The 16122-nt window shown below is 40.3% G+C and overlaps 2 protein-coding genes across 2 annotated transcripts in view; both read right to left on the bottom strand.

Annotated features, from left to right (window-relative positions):
• Positions 1 to 16122, bottom strand: part of LOC307098912 (olfactory receptor 7E24-like) — a gene marked incomplete at its 3' end in the record, with an annotated part of 280559 nt that overhangs the window by 120567 nt on the left and 143870 nt on the right. The window lies entirely within an intron of this gene.
• Positions 6783 to 7712, bottom strand: LOC307098923 (olfactory receptor 7E24-like; the record flags this gene model as incomplete). Its single annotated transcript, XM_079770060.1, has 1 exon — positions 6783 to 7712. The coding sequence occupies one exon, from the start codon at positions 7710 to 7712 to the stop codon at positions 6783 to 6785; it is 930 nt and encodes a 309-aa protein (XP_079626186.1).

Here is a 16122-nt window from a genome sequence, read left to right as displayed (position 1 = left end):
TCCTTTCAATGTTTTTATAACGTTAGCATTAAGCTTTGTACTCATAGCATTTTCCTGAAAACTTACCTAATGCTCTCATGGTACTCATAATGTTCCCTGAGTTCTCATTTGCCACAGCATTGCGTTTCAAGTCTCCCTGTGAAATACATACATCGATTTCAGCACTTTGAATGATGCTCAGTATTAACGGTGGGGTAAACTTCATTTTATTTTTCATTTTTTTATTAAGACTGGGCTAAGAAAATTCTTAAGCCCCTCTCCATATCATACAAGTGGGAATTTTCTAAGGATATATTCAAAAAAGATAATTGGTTGAGTTGTAAAATTAATGTGTGCAATTTTACTATTAATTACCGAGACACTTGTGTTCCCAATAGGAAAATCAGACAAAATCAACTACATGCTCTGATTGCCAATGTATAAAATTAGAAAGTTCATATCTCGGTTTTACAAATATGCTGAGAAATGCATTACTATCCTCGGGAAACCCTATGATCCACAACATTCATGCAGTAAAGGTCCCTTCAAACCACACATGAACTCACCAGATCCCAACAGAAGGACTTGGTGGTGGTGCCCTTGTTTGGAAAGAAATAATCATTGTGCCGCAGTGGAGGGGACAGAGCCTGGGTTGGGAATCAGGAGGCCTGTGTCTGAGTCCCACAGCTGTCACCCACTAAATGGGATGTGTGAGTAAATCTTTTCACCACTCTGTACATAGAAATGGGAGAATAACACCCATCTCTGGCAAATGTGTGACACCTAATTGCCTTTAAATCAGATTGGAAGAGTGGGCTTATTGATGAAAATCAATCCCAGGAAAGGCTGAAGGACGACATTTTATTCTATGATAGGGCAGAGAAAGGTAGAAGCCTATTCTGTCCCAGGTAATTTGTTCACGGAATGAGAGGAAATCCTAAAATGTGTCTCAGTCCACACACAAAAATTTACTTCCCTTCTCTTTCCTTCTCTTTTCAATATTTCGAACTTTTATGAAAATCTCCACAATTTCTCTTTATATTTAAATGTTGTAGCCCTATCCTGTATGGCTCAGTGGATAGAGCATTGGCCTGCTGACCAAAGGGTCCCAAGTTCGATTCCAGTCAAGGGCATGTATCCTGGTTGCAGGCTCCTCCCGGGGCCAACCAATCAATGTGTTTCTCTCACATAAATGTTTCCCTCTGTCTTTCCCTCTCTCTTCCACTCTCTCTAAAAGGTCAGTGGAAAAATGTTTCTCCCCCCCCCCCCTCCCCTTGAGGATTAACAAAACAAATACAAAAACAAAATGCCCTAGCCTGTTTGGCTTAGTGTATAGAGCTTCCACCTTAAGTCAAGGGCGCATTTCCAAGTTGCTGGTTCAATCTCCAGTAGGGGGTGTGTAGGAGGCAGCTAATCAATGATTCTCTAATAATCATTGAGGTTTCTATCTCATTCTTCCTGTCCCTTCCTCTCTGAAATCAATATATATATATATAATGTGGTAGATACTATTAAATGGAAATGGATAGGTTTCTTAGAAAACCCATGACATAGATGCATACAAACACTGTTTTATTTCTGCTGACCCCAGGAGGCATTGCTAAAAGGAGGGAAATTGCTGGAAAGAAAGCCCTGGGCGTGTGGGAGAGTCCATTCAATATTTAGCAGATTGTTGTTGTCTCTGCTAAGCAGAGGATAGGCCCTGGGGATCAGAAATGAATGTCACTAGGATATTTCCCTCCAGCTATTCAGATTCTACCCTTTTAATGACAAAAATATCTGAAACGTTCCATACTGGTGCCCTCCCAGCTGATTGTCCCAACTCCTCTGTTTGTCCTAATCATGAAAAAGAAATGCTCCTGACAGTCCCTTCTCCATCCATCGCCTCCACAGTACTCACTGGGCAGTTCTGTCTCTGCGGGAGTCTGACCAGGGAGTGGGAATCCACTACCCCTGTCCTGCCTGGCAAGCAATGAAGGTTCAGGTTTCATCGAGACTGGCAGGACGTCAGACTTAGTCATGGGCTCCTGATGCAGTGGATGCGAGAGGAGAAGACTCAGATGTGAAGCCCCCTGGACTGAGACGGGAAGCTGAAGGGCTGGAGGCACAGCTGATTATCTATTGTTGCATGGCCCTGGAGCTCAATGCACAGAGCTCATAATTAGTCTAATGGGTCCGGGTTATCCCAATCTCTGAGGACTTGATGTTACTAATAGAAGAGGAAAAGGGAATGTACTTTTTACGGGTTTGGGGCCTTCCTCTTCTCAGGAGAAAGTTCCCCTGTAATTCGTGCTTCAAAGTTGCAGGAATTTTATAAAGTTAAACAATTTTTTTTTCAATTAAAAAGCAGCAATGTGTGTGTTGTATGACTTCACATTCATTGAATGGACCATTCTATGAAGGGATAATTATTTTTTCTATACCAAGAATATGACATCATTTCTATTTTCTCATTTAATATTTATGTCTCTAAAGAGGAACTTCCTCTTTTTTTCCATAGTCCAGCTTTGGGGTTTTGAATTTTATGTGTTGAGATGTGGTTTTTCTTTGTTTTTTAGAAAGACAATCAAAGTTCTACTTTTGGGGGGAATTTATGCATGTTGTTACATTAGACAACCATCTATTTTGATATACCAAGTTGACAATTTTGTTAAAAATCCTATGGGGGGTTTCACAGATGTCTGTGTTGTGAATGTAGGGCTGTAGTCATCCCCTCTTTCCTTTTTCTATATTTTTAATTAAATTTATTGGGGTGACATTGATTAACAAAAATTACATAGGTTTCAGTGTACAATTCTTTTAAAAAATATATATTTTTATTGATTCAGAGAGGAAGGTACAGGGAGAGAGAGAAACATCCATGATGAGAATTATTAGTCGGCAGCCTCCTGCACGCCCCTTCTGGGGATCGAGCTCACACTCCAAGCATGTGACCTTAACCAGAATCAAACCCAGGACCTTTCAGTCTGCAGGCCAACGCTCTATCCACTGAGCCAAACTGGATAGGACTCGGTGAACAATTCTATAATACATTATATGTATACTGTATTGTGTGCTCACAACCCCAAGTCAAGTCTCCTTCCATCACCTTTTATCCTGAAACTCTTTATCCTCATCTACTGCCCCCCACAACCTTTTACTTCTGGTAATCATCATTCTGTAGTCTGTATCTATGAGGGTTTTTTTATGCTTAATCCCTTCACCTTTTTCAGCCAGCCCCCCCAAATCCTTGCCCTCTGACAGCTATCAGTCTGTTGTCTGTATCTATGAGTCTATTTCCATTTTGTTACTTCATTTTGTTCATGAGATTCCACATATATGTGAAATAATATGATAGTTTTCTTCTCTGACTGGCCTATTTCACATAGCATAATACTCTCCAGGTGAAAAAATATATAATAAACGCAAAATAAAAGAAAAAACTTTTTAAAAAAGTACTCTCTAGGTCCATCCATTCTGTCATAAGAGGTAAAACTTCCTTTATTTTTTTTTAAATCCTCACCAACGGTATGTTTTTATTCATTTTAGAGAGAGAGGACAGGAAAGAGTGAGAGAGACATTGATGTGAGACACATAAATTGGTTGCCTCCTGCATGCAACCTGATCGGGGATTGAACCCACACCCTAGGTATGTACCCTGGCTGGGAATCGACCTTGCAACCTTTTGGTGTATGGGACAATGCTCCAACCAACTCAATCACACAGCTATGGCAAAGTTTCTTTTGGTTTTATGGCCGTTATTATGCTGAGGTGTGTTGCCTCTATTCCCACATTACTGATTTTTTTTTATCATAAAAGGATGCTGCATTTCATCAAATGCTTTTACTGTACTTATTGATATGATCAGGCGGTTTTATCCTTCATTCTGTTTATTTGATGTCCCAGGTTTATTGAGTTGTGACTGTTGTACCAACCTTGCATCCCTGGGATAAATTCCACTTAATTCGAGTGCATAATCTTTTTAATGTGTCTCTGGATTCCATTTGCTAATATTTTGTTGAGGAATTTAACATCTATGTTCATCAGGGATATTGGCTATAATTTTCATTCATTGTACAGTCTTTATCTGGATTTGGAATCAGGATAATGCTGGTCTCTTTATATGAGCTAGGGAGTCCTCTCTTTTCTTGAAAATTTTGGAATCATTTCAGAAAAAAAGGTTTTAGTTCTTCTTTAAATAGTTGGTAAAATTAACCTATGACATAATCCGGTCCAGGACTTTTGTTTGTTGGGAGTTTTTGGTTATTGCTTCAACTGCATTAGTTGCAATCTGTCTATTCAGATTTTTTTCCTGATTCAGTTTTGGAAAATTGTACATTTCTAGGAATGTGTTCATGTCATCCAGATTGTTTTATTTGTTGGGATATAGTTGTTCATACTATTTTCTTAGTATCCTTTGTATTTATGTGGAGGAACTTGTTATGTCTCCTCTTTAATTTCTGATTTTCTTTATTTGGGTCCTCTCTTTATTTCTTGATAAGTCTCATTAAAAGTTTGTCAATGTTGTTTATCTTTTCAAAAAAACAAAACAGCACTTGCTGTCATTGATCTTTTGTATTTTTTAGACTCTATTTTATGTATTTCTGGTCTACTATATATTACTAGGGGCCCGGTGCACAAAATTCGTGCACAGCGGAGGGGTCCCTCAGCCCAGCCTGCCCCCTCTCACATACTGGGAGCCCTCAGGGGATGTCCTACGGATGGCTTAAGCCTGCTCCCCATTAGGAGTGGACCTAAGCCGCAGTCTGGCCTCCCTTTGCTTGAGGCGACTGGGCTGATCAGGGGAAGGCGCCCGCCCCATCACCCCGCTGCTGCAGCCACTGCCAGTCACCGCAGCCGCCCAGGTATTTTCATCAACACAGACCCTAGTCCCTTCACCATGAAAAAATAACAACTTTCTTTAAGCATTTTCAAGATGTGTCTTTCATAGAATATGACATTTCTTTATTTTTCTTTTTATCCTCACCTGAGGATATGTTTCCATTAATTTTTTTCCCCTTCCCTCTGATCCCAAGCTCAGCCCCTTCCCAAGCCAAAAGCCTCCTCCCCAGGTTTAGGCTTGGGAAGGGGTCCCTGCCTCCCCCCCTCCCCCTGCACCTCCGATAATAGGCTTGGCCCCTTCCTAAGCCTAAAGCCTCTGCCCCAGGTTTAGGCTTGGGAAGTGGTTCCCCCCACCCTCTTGCCCCTCTGATCGCAGGCTTGGCCCCTTCCCAAGCCAAAAGCCTCCGCCCCAGGCTTTAGGCTTGGGAAGGGGACCCCCGTCCCTCCGATCCCAAGCTCAGCCCCTTCCCAAGCCTAAAGCCTCTGCCTGATGGCTGGCTGGGAGTGACCTGGGTGCCGAGGAGGTTCCCCGGACCCGGGTGTATATGCAAATTAACCTCCATCTTTGTTGGGTTAGTTTGCATACTCACTCTGATTGGCTGTGGGCGTAGCGAAGGTATGGTCAATTTACATGTTTCTCTATTATTGGGTAAGATTTCCTTTCTTTTACTCACTTTGGGCTTTGGTTTTTATTATTATTCTAATTCCTGTAAGTGTAAAGTTAGATTGATTATTTCAGACTTTTCTTATTTCTTGGGATAGGTCTGTAATGCTATGAATTATGTCTTGGGACTGCTTTTGGTGTTTGTTTCCAGGTATCTTTTTATTTCCTCCCTGATCTCACTGTTAAACCATTCATTGTTTAGTAACATATTATTTAGCATCCACATCTTTCTTTGTTTTTCTTTTTTTTCCTTGTTATTAATTTCTAGTTTTATACCATTATGGTCAGAGAAGTTGCTTGATATGATATCAAACTTCTTAAATTTATTGAGACATCTTTTGTTTGTTGGGAGTTTTTTTTGTTACTGCTTCAATTTCATTATTTGTAATCTGTCTATTCAGATTTTTTTCCTGATTCAGTTTTGGAAGATTGTACGTTTCTAGGAAAGTGTTCCATATGAACCAAATTTTAAACATTTATATACAGTAAATGCCTTTTTAAAATATAAATATTTATTGTTGAAAGTATTTCATATGTCTCTTTTTCCCCCCATTGCACACACACCCCAAAACTTCACCACCCTATTGTCTGTGTCTATGGGTTATGCATATACGCATAAGAGTTCATTGGTTGATCTATTCCCCTCCCCATACCTGGAGCCACCCCCATCCACTCTCCCCTACCTTCCCTCTGAGGTTTAACAGTCCAACTGCATTCAGTCATATATACATCCAGATAGTCTTCTAAGGCTAGCTTCTAGCTCAGAGTAGGCAAGTAAAATGAACAATCCAAGGACAGGGGAGAGGCTTAGGGGTCTCTGACTCCACAATCCAGCTCTTGGGTCCACTGGCAGTTACATCTTCTTGACAAACTCCTCCAACAGACCCAGTCACCAGTGTTTATAGAACGCCCAGGGCATGCCAATAAAATCCACAACTGAAAACCAGTGAATTGCATCCTCAGAAATTACCTGAATACATATATTTGACAGATGCAAATTTTGTATGGGAAATACTCTAAAACTATGGGAAAAGAGGTACAATTTAAGTATATACTAAGAAAATTGTGCATTTCACCTGGATATCAGAATCAATGAGGAGAACCTCTCATTCATTTATTACAATGATCCCAGGACACTCTGCCAATACAATTAAAGACAAATCAAAAGATGTAAAGTTCATATGTGTAGCATGGAGAGGAATGAAAACTATGAGACAAAAAAAGAATGTGACCAAGGAAAGAGAATTCACTGGTCTACATGTTTGGTTTCGTTAGTTTTACCAATCATAATCCAAAGAGGATTGCAGAGATATTCACACTAGACTCTTCTGCTGTAGAGCCTCCATAGGGCACTCTTAATGTCCCTGTTCCTCATGCTGTAAATGAAAGGGTTCAGCATGGGGGTGACTATAGTGTACATGACTGAGGCCACCACGTCCTTCCTGGGGGAAGGCAACAGTGCTGATCCAAAGTAATCTCCAATACCTGTTCCATAAAATAAGCAAACAACTGACAGGTGAGAACCACAGGTGGAGAAGGCTTTATACTTCCCACCTATCGATGGAACTCTCAGAATGGAGGAAACAATTTTATAGTAAGAGCAAAAGATCCCCACGACTGGAACACCACCAAAGATTAAGCCAAAAAAATACATGACTATGTCATTGGTGATGGTGTCAGAGCAGGCAAGATGAAGGAGCTGAGAAGGATGACAGAAGAAATTAGACATTTTTACATCCTTGAAGCAGGTAAACTGTAATACAATCAAATTGTGCAGCTGGGAGTCCAAAAGGCTGATAAAAAATGACACCAAAACTAAGAAGCAGCAGAGGCGTGGGTTCATGATGGCTGAGTAGTGCAGAGGGTGACAGATAGCCACAAACCGGTCATAGGCCATGACAGTCAAAAGCAGGTCTTCCATGCATCCAAAAAGGATCAAAAAAGACATCTGTGTCAGGCAGCCCCCATAGGAGATGACTCTGCTGTGAGTCTGGATGCCCACAATCATCTTTGGAACAGTGGTAGAAATGAGACCGATGTCAGCCAAAGACAGGTTGCAGAGGAAGAAGTACATGGGGGTGTGGAGGTGGGAATCAGAGCTGACAGTCAGGATGATGAGCATGTTCCCCAACACAGCAACCAGGTACATGGACAGGAAGAGCCCCAAGAGCAGAGGCTGCACTTCCAGGTCATCGGAGACACCCAGGAGGAAGAATTCTGAGACACGTGTTAGATTCCTGAGTTCCATGGGGGGTGAGACACCTCCTAAAAAAGGAAAGATGCTTAGAGTAATGAAACAACTAAACAGGCAACCAGTGCTGAGTCTATACTTTGGATTCAGTCAAATCAAAGTAAACATTTATACTTAAGGAGAGGTGGCAAACTCATTACCTCATAGGAATTTTTCCTCATCTATTTCTTAGGTATTAACCTGTTTCTATATATACCTACATTAGAGACACTAAAGTTAATAGAGTTAATAAAGTCATGAACACAGTAAATATTAGCTTCCTCCTGAAGGAAATATATGGAATAAGAAATATCTTTCTCCCTTGAAAGAAATCACTCCAGCACGGGGCAGTAGCTCAGGTGGTTAGAGAGTCGTCCTGATACACCAAGGTTGTACATTCAATCCCTAGTCAGGACACATACAACAGTCAACCAATGAATGCATAAATAAGTGGAACAACAAATTGATGTTTCACTCTCTCCCTTCTTCTCTCTCTAAAATCAATCAATAAAATTTTATTTCAATCACTCCAGTTCAAAGACACTGGGAAGCAAATATACTTTAATTTACCCAAATATTATGCCAAAAAATTTTAAATTTGGAATATTTATGCATGTTTATACAATTACCGGTATTCCAAATTAAAGTCAAATGTAATTAATCAGTTGGAATTTTTATTTGACAGTTATTGTCCTGGATATTTATTATCATTTAGTTTTCCCCAATATCCATCCTCAATGGAAATAAGTGTTTTCAAATACGTGTTTTCCTTTTTTTTTCTTCTTTTTAATATACTTTTTATTCATTGCAGAGAGGAAGGGAAAGAAAGAGATAGAAACATCAATGAGAGAGAATCATTGATTGGCTGCCCTCTGCACACCCCTTGCAGGGGGGGAGGGGTTCAGCGCGCAACCCAGGCAAGTGCCCTTGTCCCGAATCACACCTGGGACCCTTTAGTCTGCAGGCCAACGCTCTATCCACTGACCCAAACTGGCTAGGCCTGTGTTTTCTTTTAAAAGTCTTTTCATAGTGATTTTACCAGTCTACATTCCCACCAGCAGTGAATGAGGGTTCCCTTTTTTCCACAACCTCTCCAACACTTCTTATTGCTTGACCTGCTGATAATGGGCACTCTAACAGATGTAAGGTGGTAGCTCATTGTAGTTTTAATTTGTATTTCCCTAACTGCTACTGAAGTTGAACATCTTTTCATATATCTATTGGCTATTGGGAGATGTGAATTTGCAGGTCCTCTGCCCACTTTTTGATTAGTTTGTTTGGTATTGAGCTTTATGACTTTTTTATATATTTTGGAAATTAAACCTTTATTGGAGCTACTTTTTGCAAATATCATCTTCCATCTTGCTGGCTATTTGTTTTGTTGTCAGTTTCTTTTGCTGTGCAGAAGCTTTTTAGTTTGATATAGTCCCATTCATTTATTTTTGCCTTAACTTCCCTTGCCTTCGGGGTCAAGTTCATAAAATGTCCTCTATGGCCAAGGTCCATAGGTTTGGTACCTATATTTTCTTCTATGTAATTATTGTTTGTGGTCTTATATTTAGTGTTTGATCCATTTTAAATTCATTTTTGTACATGGGGACAAACTTCAATCTAGTTTCATTCATTTGCATGTGGCTTTTAAGTTTTCCCAACAACATTTATTGAAGAAACTATCTTTATTCCATTGTGTGTTTCCGGCTACTTTGTCAAAAATTATCTGTCCATATATAGACTGATACATCCACTATGGAATCCAGTATGGCCAGTCCTCAAAAAATTAAGAATAGAGCTTCCAGACGACCCAGCAATCCCTCTCCTAGGTATATAACTAAAAACTCAAAATCATGTATTTGCAAAGATATATGCACCCCTATGTACATTGCAGCATTATTCACAGTGGCCAAAACATGGAAACAACCAGTGTTCCATGACAGAGGACTGGATAAAGAAGATGTGGTACATATTCACAATAGAACACTACTTAGCCATAAGAGAGAATAAAAGAATGCCATTTGCAACAACATGGATGGACCTTGAGAACATAATGCTAAGTGAAATAAGTCAGCAAAAGCTAATATCTGTCTGATTTCACTCATATGTGAGATATAAAACTGAAATGTGTGGGAGAAGAAACCAAGATGGCGGCATAAGGTAAACACCTAATTGTTGCCTACCACAACAATTTTGAAACTACAACTGGAAAACAGAGCGCACACTGTCCAAAACCACCAGAAAGCTGGCAGAGTGGAAAACCTACAACTAGAGAAAAAAAGAGAGGGGAACGCTGAGCTTCAGGAGTGTGGAGGTGCGGAGATCCGTGAGCACGGAAAGGGCGGGCGGCTGAATACATGGCAGGCTTGCTCGCAGCGCGTGGAGAGGGAGGGCAGCAGACACTGCGTGGCTAGCTTTCTCGTTTGGGAGAAAAACAAAACCTCCCGACTGCACTGAAATCCAGCTGCGGTTGGGGAGAAACTGGTCTGTTTGGCAGCGGGCGAGGCTCGAAAGCTGCCTTCTCTCAGAGGCGCGCAGCCATTGATTAGGGCACGGGGAAACCGGCCCTCTTAGGGCGGTGCGGATGGAAACCAAGTTTGTCTGCGCCATTCTGAGACTCCGCCCCATCCAAGCTGAGCACAGCCCTCCCAGTGACTGGATTTCTCATTCGGGAGAAAAACAAAACCTCCGGTCTGCACTGAAATCCAGCCCCAGCTGGGGAGAAACTGGTCTGTTAGGCAGCGGGAGAGGCTCGAAAGCTGCCTTCTCTCAGAGGCGCGCAGCCATTAATTCAGGCACAGAGAAACCACCCCTCTTAGGGCGGAGCAGACGGGAAACCAAAGCTTGTCTGCGCCACCCTGAGACTCCACCCCATCCAAGCTGAGCACAGAGGCTCTCCCAACAGAGACACTGCTGATCCTCACAGCCAACTGGCTTGGAGAACAATTCCTGCCAGTGATACCAACAATCCCAACCACTCTGAACTCCAGTTTCTGGGGACACGCGGGGGACCCAGACACCTACGGGACTCTCGGCCATCGGTCGGAGAGTGAGAGTGACTTTTCTGTCAGTGTGGACGACACCAGATTTCAACCACTCTCATAAGGGACACATTCAAGAGGCAGACTCAGTGAGCACCAAAGCCCTACTGTGTCTCCAGCACAGCAATTCTTCCGTTATAGACACAGCAGGCCCTCACAACCAATTGGCCTGGAGGTCAATTCCTCCCAGTGTACCAACAGCAATCAAGGCTTTTAACTACACCAAGACTTTCCACTCAGCCCACAAAGGGGAGTACTAAGAGCAACCACCTAGGTTGATTGGGGAAGCTGAGCTACCGGCCCCTATAGGTCACCGACCACACAAAGCCACTCCATCAACACAGGGAGGCAGCCAAAATGTGGAGACATCGAAGTATGTCACAAGTAGGAGAGATAGATGAAAGCAAACTAATGGACGACACAGTGTTCAGAACCATATTTATAAGGTTACTCAAGAATCTTCTAAAAACCGCTGAGAAACTTGAAGAGACCTTCAAGGACCTAAATGAGAATACCAAAAAAAATGGAAAAGGACCAGACAGAAATTATGCATACACTGTCTGAAATAAAGAATATACAGAGTAGACCACCGCACCCGAAGAGTCAAACCAAAGATCTGGAATATGAGGTAGAAAAAAACACCCAACCAGAGAGGCGGAAAGAAAGAAGAATCCAAAAGTGTAAGGATAGCATAAGGAGCCTCCAGGATGGCTTTAAGCGTACCAATATCTGAATTTTTGGGGTGCCAGAAGAGAGAGAGCAAGATACTGAAAACCTATTTGAAGAAATAATGACAGAAAACTTCCCCTACCTGGTGAAAGAAATAGACTTACAAGTTCAGGAAGTGCAAAGAACCCCAAACAATAGGAATCCAAAGAGGGCCACACCAAGACACATCATAATTAAAATGCCAAGGGCAAAAGACAAAGAGAGAATCTTACAAGCAGCAAGAGAAAAACAGTTAGTTACCTATAAGGGAGCACCCATACGACTGTCAGCTGATTTCTCAACAGAAACTATGCAGGCCAGACGGGAATGGCAAGAAATATTCAAAATGATGAATAGCAAGAACCTACAACCAAGACTACTCTACCCAGCAAAGTTATCATTCAGAATTGAAGGTCAGATAAAGAGCTTCACAGATAAGAAAAAGCTAAAAGCGTTCATCACCACCAAACCAGTATTATATGAAATGCTGAAAGGTATTCTTTAAAAAGAGGAAAAAGAAGAAAAATAAAAATTATGAACAACAAATACATATCTATCAACAAGTGATTCTAAAAATCAAGTGAATTAAAAATCTGAGGAACAGAATAAACTGGTGAACATAATAGAATCAGAGGCATAGAATGGGAGTGGATTGATAATTCTCGGGGGAAAGGGGTGTCTGTGTGGGGGGTATGGGAAGAGACTGGACAAAAATCATACCTATGGATAAGGACAACGAGGGGATGGAACCGGGTGATGGGGAGATATGGGGGGGGGGGGGGAGGAGAAACAATTGTAATAATCTGAACAATAAAGATTTATTAAAAAAAAGAGAGAGAGAGAGAGAAAACTGAAATGTGTAAACACAAACAGCAGTATGGTCATTACCAGAGTGAAGGGTGTGGGGGAAGAAGGGAGTTCTAATATCTTGTGACAGGAGAAGATTTTACTTTGGGTGGCGGGCACATGATACAATATACAGATCTTATAACATAGAAACCCACACCTGAAACCTATATGTTCATGTTGACCAATGTCACCCCAATCAATTTAATTAATAAATATTTTTAAAAGATGCAAAAAAGTATTTTCAAATATTAATCCTACCCGAGGCTTTTTAGGCAGGATATTTATATCACACTATAAAATCTCAGGGAGTCTTTGTGTTTGAAAGTGTTCTTTGGTTTGCTTTTCTCCATAATGTAGCGACTAGGTTAAAATGTTTAAACATGCTTCTAGTTCTAAAATTTGTGAAGCATTCTTTTCTCATCAAATCAACCATCTTATTTACAGTTGGGGTTTTAACCCAAGGAAGTCCCAAAGCTGTGTCTAAAACTCAGTCTTTTATAAGTCTAGTTGAGAAATTTTATGTCAATCCTTCCTACTAACAGGAATTACAATTCTCTTTAAACCAGCTCCCTGAAAACAACTTGAAACTCCCTTTCTCCTGGCAAGTAGCAATATGATTTAATTTGAGAAAAATGCAAAAGAGGAAAGCACATAAAATAATATAACAAAAGCTGAATAGTTTCTACATTTACAAAATGGGGATAAAAATGGAACCTACTTTTATAGGGTTGTTGCAAGAAATTAAATTAAATTAAATTAATATAGACCAGTGACGCCCACTTCTAATGGGCCAATATAATTACCTGTGGATCTTTTAAAATATACTGATGCCCTAGCTACAGCCTAGAATCAGTTAAATAAGAATTTCTATGTGTGAGTCTGATGGTGATTCTAATGTACAACCAAAGTTGAGAATCATTGCATTAGAATATTACCAGGCACTTAGCAAATGTTTCATTAATGTTATCTATTATTACCATTATCATTATACCCACTCACCATATTTAAAATGTGACCATTCAGTAATATTTGCTTCAGAACTTATATTTTATAGAGATTTGAAATATTACCAATAAAATTACTGTTTTGTTTCTATCCCATTCCCCTGAATACTTGTCCCACAAAGTCAACCATTGTCAGTGAATTTGGTGGGTGTACATTCTTGCCAATGTTTCCATAACATTAGGACTGATTTTGTACTCATAAACAGTCTTCCTGAAAATTTATTTTTTTTTAAATATATTTTATTGATTTTCTACAGAGAGGAAGAGAGAGGGATAGAGAGCCAGAAACATCGATGAGAGAGAAACATCGATCAGCTGCCTCTTGCACACCCCCCACTGGAGATGTGCCCGCAACCAAGGTACATGCCCTTGACCGGAATCGAACCTGGGACCCTTGAGTCCACAGGCCGACGCTCTATCCACTGAGCCAAACCGGTTTCGGCAGTCTTCCTGAAAATTTAGTTATAAAGTATCATATTACACATGTTGTCCCTGCAATGTTCTCATTAAAACTTCATGTTTTTTTTAAATACTTCATATTTTAAATCTTTCTGTGAAGTACATGCATCTAGTTTAAACATTTAAGCTAATATATAATACTGCCAGAGAAATAGATTCTATTTTTAATTCATTATAACGACAAACTTATGCAAATTATTTAACTGTCCAAATCACACAAGTGAGAATGTCTATAAGATAGATATGTGTGAAGTATAATTGCCGGCATTGTAACAATTGGTGCACATTGAATTTTACTATTGTCTCAATTTTTCTCCAATAAAAAAAAATCAAATACAATCAATTACCTGCTCTTATTGCTGAGATATAGAACCAGGATGCCCCGAAGTCTGTCTAGTAATAGTCATTTCATGACAGATCACATGAAATTCTGAACTTGTAGAGGAAATAATGCTTGCATATCTTAGATTTCCTAAGTGAGATGGAAAAAACATTACTATTTACATAAAACCCTATAAACCACAATATATATTCCAGAGGGACCCCTATGAATCGCTTAGTCCATTCCCTTATTCACAGATCACCTCACTGGGTCCCAATAGAAGAAATCAGTTATTTCGCCTCTGTTTCCTCATCTTAGACAAAACAGACTTGAGAAAAAAACATATTTGTTCAGGTCTAGTGGATGGGAGAGAGTCCTGGGACAGGAGTCAGGAGATGAAAGTTTGAGTCCCACATCTTTCACACAGTAAATTTAGAGTGTGTGCGGATACCTCAACCTCTTGCTGATGGCATTTTTTACCTACAAATGGGGAGACTAATACCCCCAGAAGTTTGACAATTAATATATTCAGCTATTGAATTTTAATCAGAATTAAAGTACTCTTGCAGTAGCAGGTTATTGATATATTTAATCACAAGAAATATTTAATGACTTTTATTTAATTACATGGCAGAGAGGCCAAAGCCTTCCTTGTCCCAGGGGACTTGAACATGCAATGACTTGGCATCCTAAATGTGAAATCCTAAAAGTGTCCCAGTCCATGAAGTAAGATTGATCCTCCCCTTTCCTGTCCTTTGAAATTGTTCAGTATTTAAAATCGCCAGAATTTTTTGGCAATTGAATGATATATGTCTTATAAAAGGAAAATAATAGGATCCTAGGAAGTTCTTGTTATAGATATACATAGTCCCTATAGCATCGTGTCTCTAGTCCTATGGAATATTGCTGAACGGGATGAAAGGACAGGCAGAAAAGCACCCAGTGGGTGGAAGCCTTTTTGCCTACTCTGTGCTGGTGTAAACGAAGGATCTAGTTAATGTTTAACAGGGATTTTTTTTTGTTTTTGTAGGCTACTCTGTGCCAAAGACAGGATAGGCTCTGAGGAATTCCAAATTAATGAGATTCAGTCATTTCCCTCCATTCACTCAATATCTACTTGTACAAGCACTAAATAAAATGGCCTGTCAGAGCCTTAGCTGCTTTGGCTCAATGAATAGAGCATCAGCCTGTGGATTGAAGGGCCCCAGGTTCAATTTCAGTTAAGGGCACATGTCAGGATTGCAGACTTGATCCCCAGTAGCAGGTGTGCAGGAGGCAGCCAATCGAAGATTCTCTCTCATCATTGATGTTTCTAACTCTCTCTCCTTCTTCTTTCCTCTCTGAAATCTACAGAAATACTTTTTTTAAAAAGTCCTGTCAGAGATCCAGGTAAGCTCATGCCTTCAAATCACAGGATATTTTAATCAAAGTGCATAATGCTAGCACTTTGATTAAAATATTAATAATGATATTTGAAATGTATTTTTCCTTTCTCTATACATTCATCACATATATAATCGCATATGTACTTTCCACTACATTGTTTCATCCTTGCAGCAGTGCAGTTGTGACAACTAGGGATCAACTCAGATGACAATGTTGAGGTTCAGAGATACCCAGAACTTGCCCCATATTGCACAAGATGATAAATAGAGCAGACAAAATTAAACTAAATTGCCTGTCTCCAATTGCCCATGTGATAAATGTCTTCACTCTCTTTCCTGATACTTCAGAAAGATGAACACAGAAGTTCAGTGGTCTTTACCAAAAGCACCGCTAAGATACATCTTTTAACTGGTTTTAGTTTCCTAATAATAGAACTCGAGACCCTTAATGTATGTCTCTTCTGGAGACTGAGAGGGCTAAGGTACAGAAATGAAGGAGGAAGAAGCCGGGGGGGGGGGGCGGGGGAGGCAGGAGCAACATCTGCTCTAAATTATAATCTGCTAATTTTTCTATGATCCCCACTTTGAGCTCAGCTATCCTGCTTTTCATCAGTGCAGCAAGGAGCATCCATTGCTCTCTGCTGGGGTCTACCAGGAACCCCCAAAGGA

Source organism: Cnephaeus nilssonii, assembly GCF_951640355.1.
Source record: "Cnephaeus nilssonii genome assembly, chromosome: 5".
In the NCBI taxonomy this organism is placed as follows: Eukaryota; Metazoa; Chordata; class Mammalia; order Chiroptera; family Vespertilionidae; genus Cnephaeus; species Cnephaeus nilssonii.
Note: the sequence above shows the minus strand (reverse complement) of the source record. Positions and strands in the feature narration are given on the sequence as shown.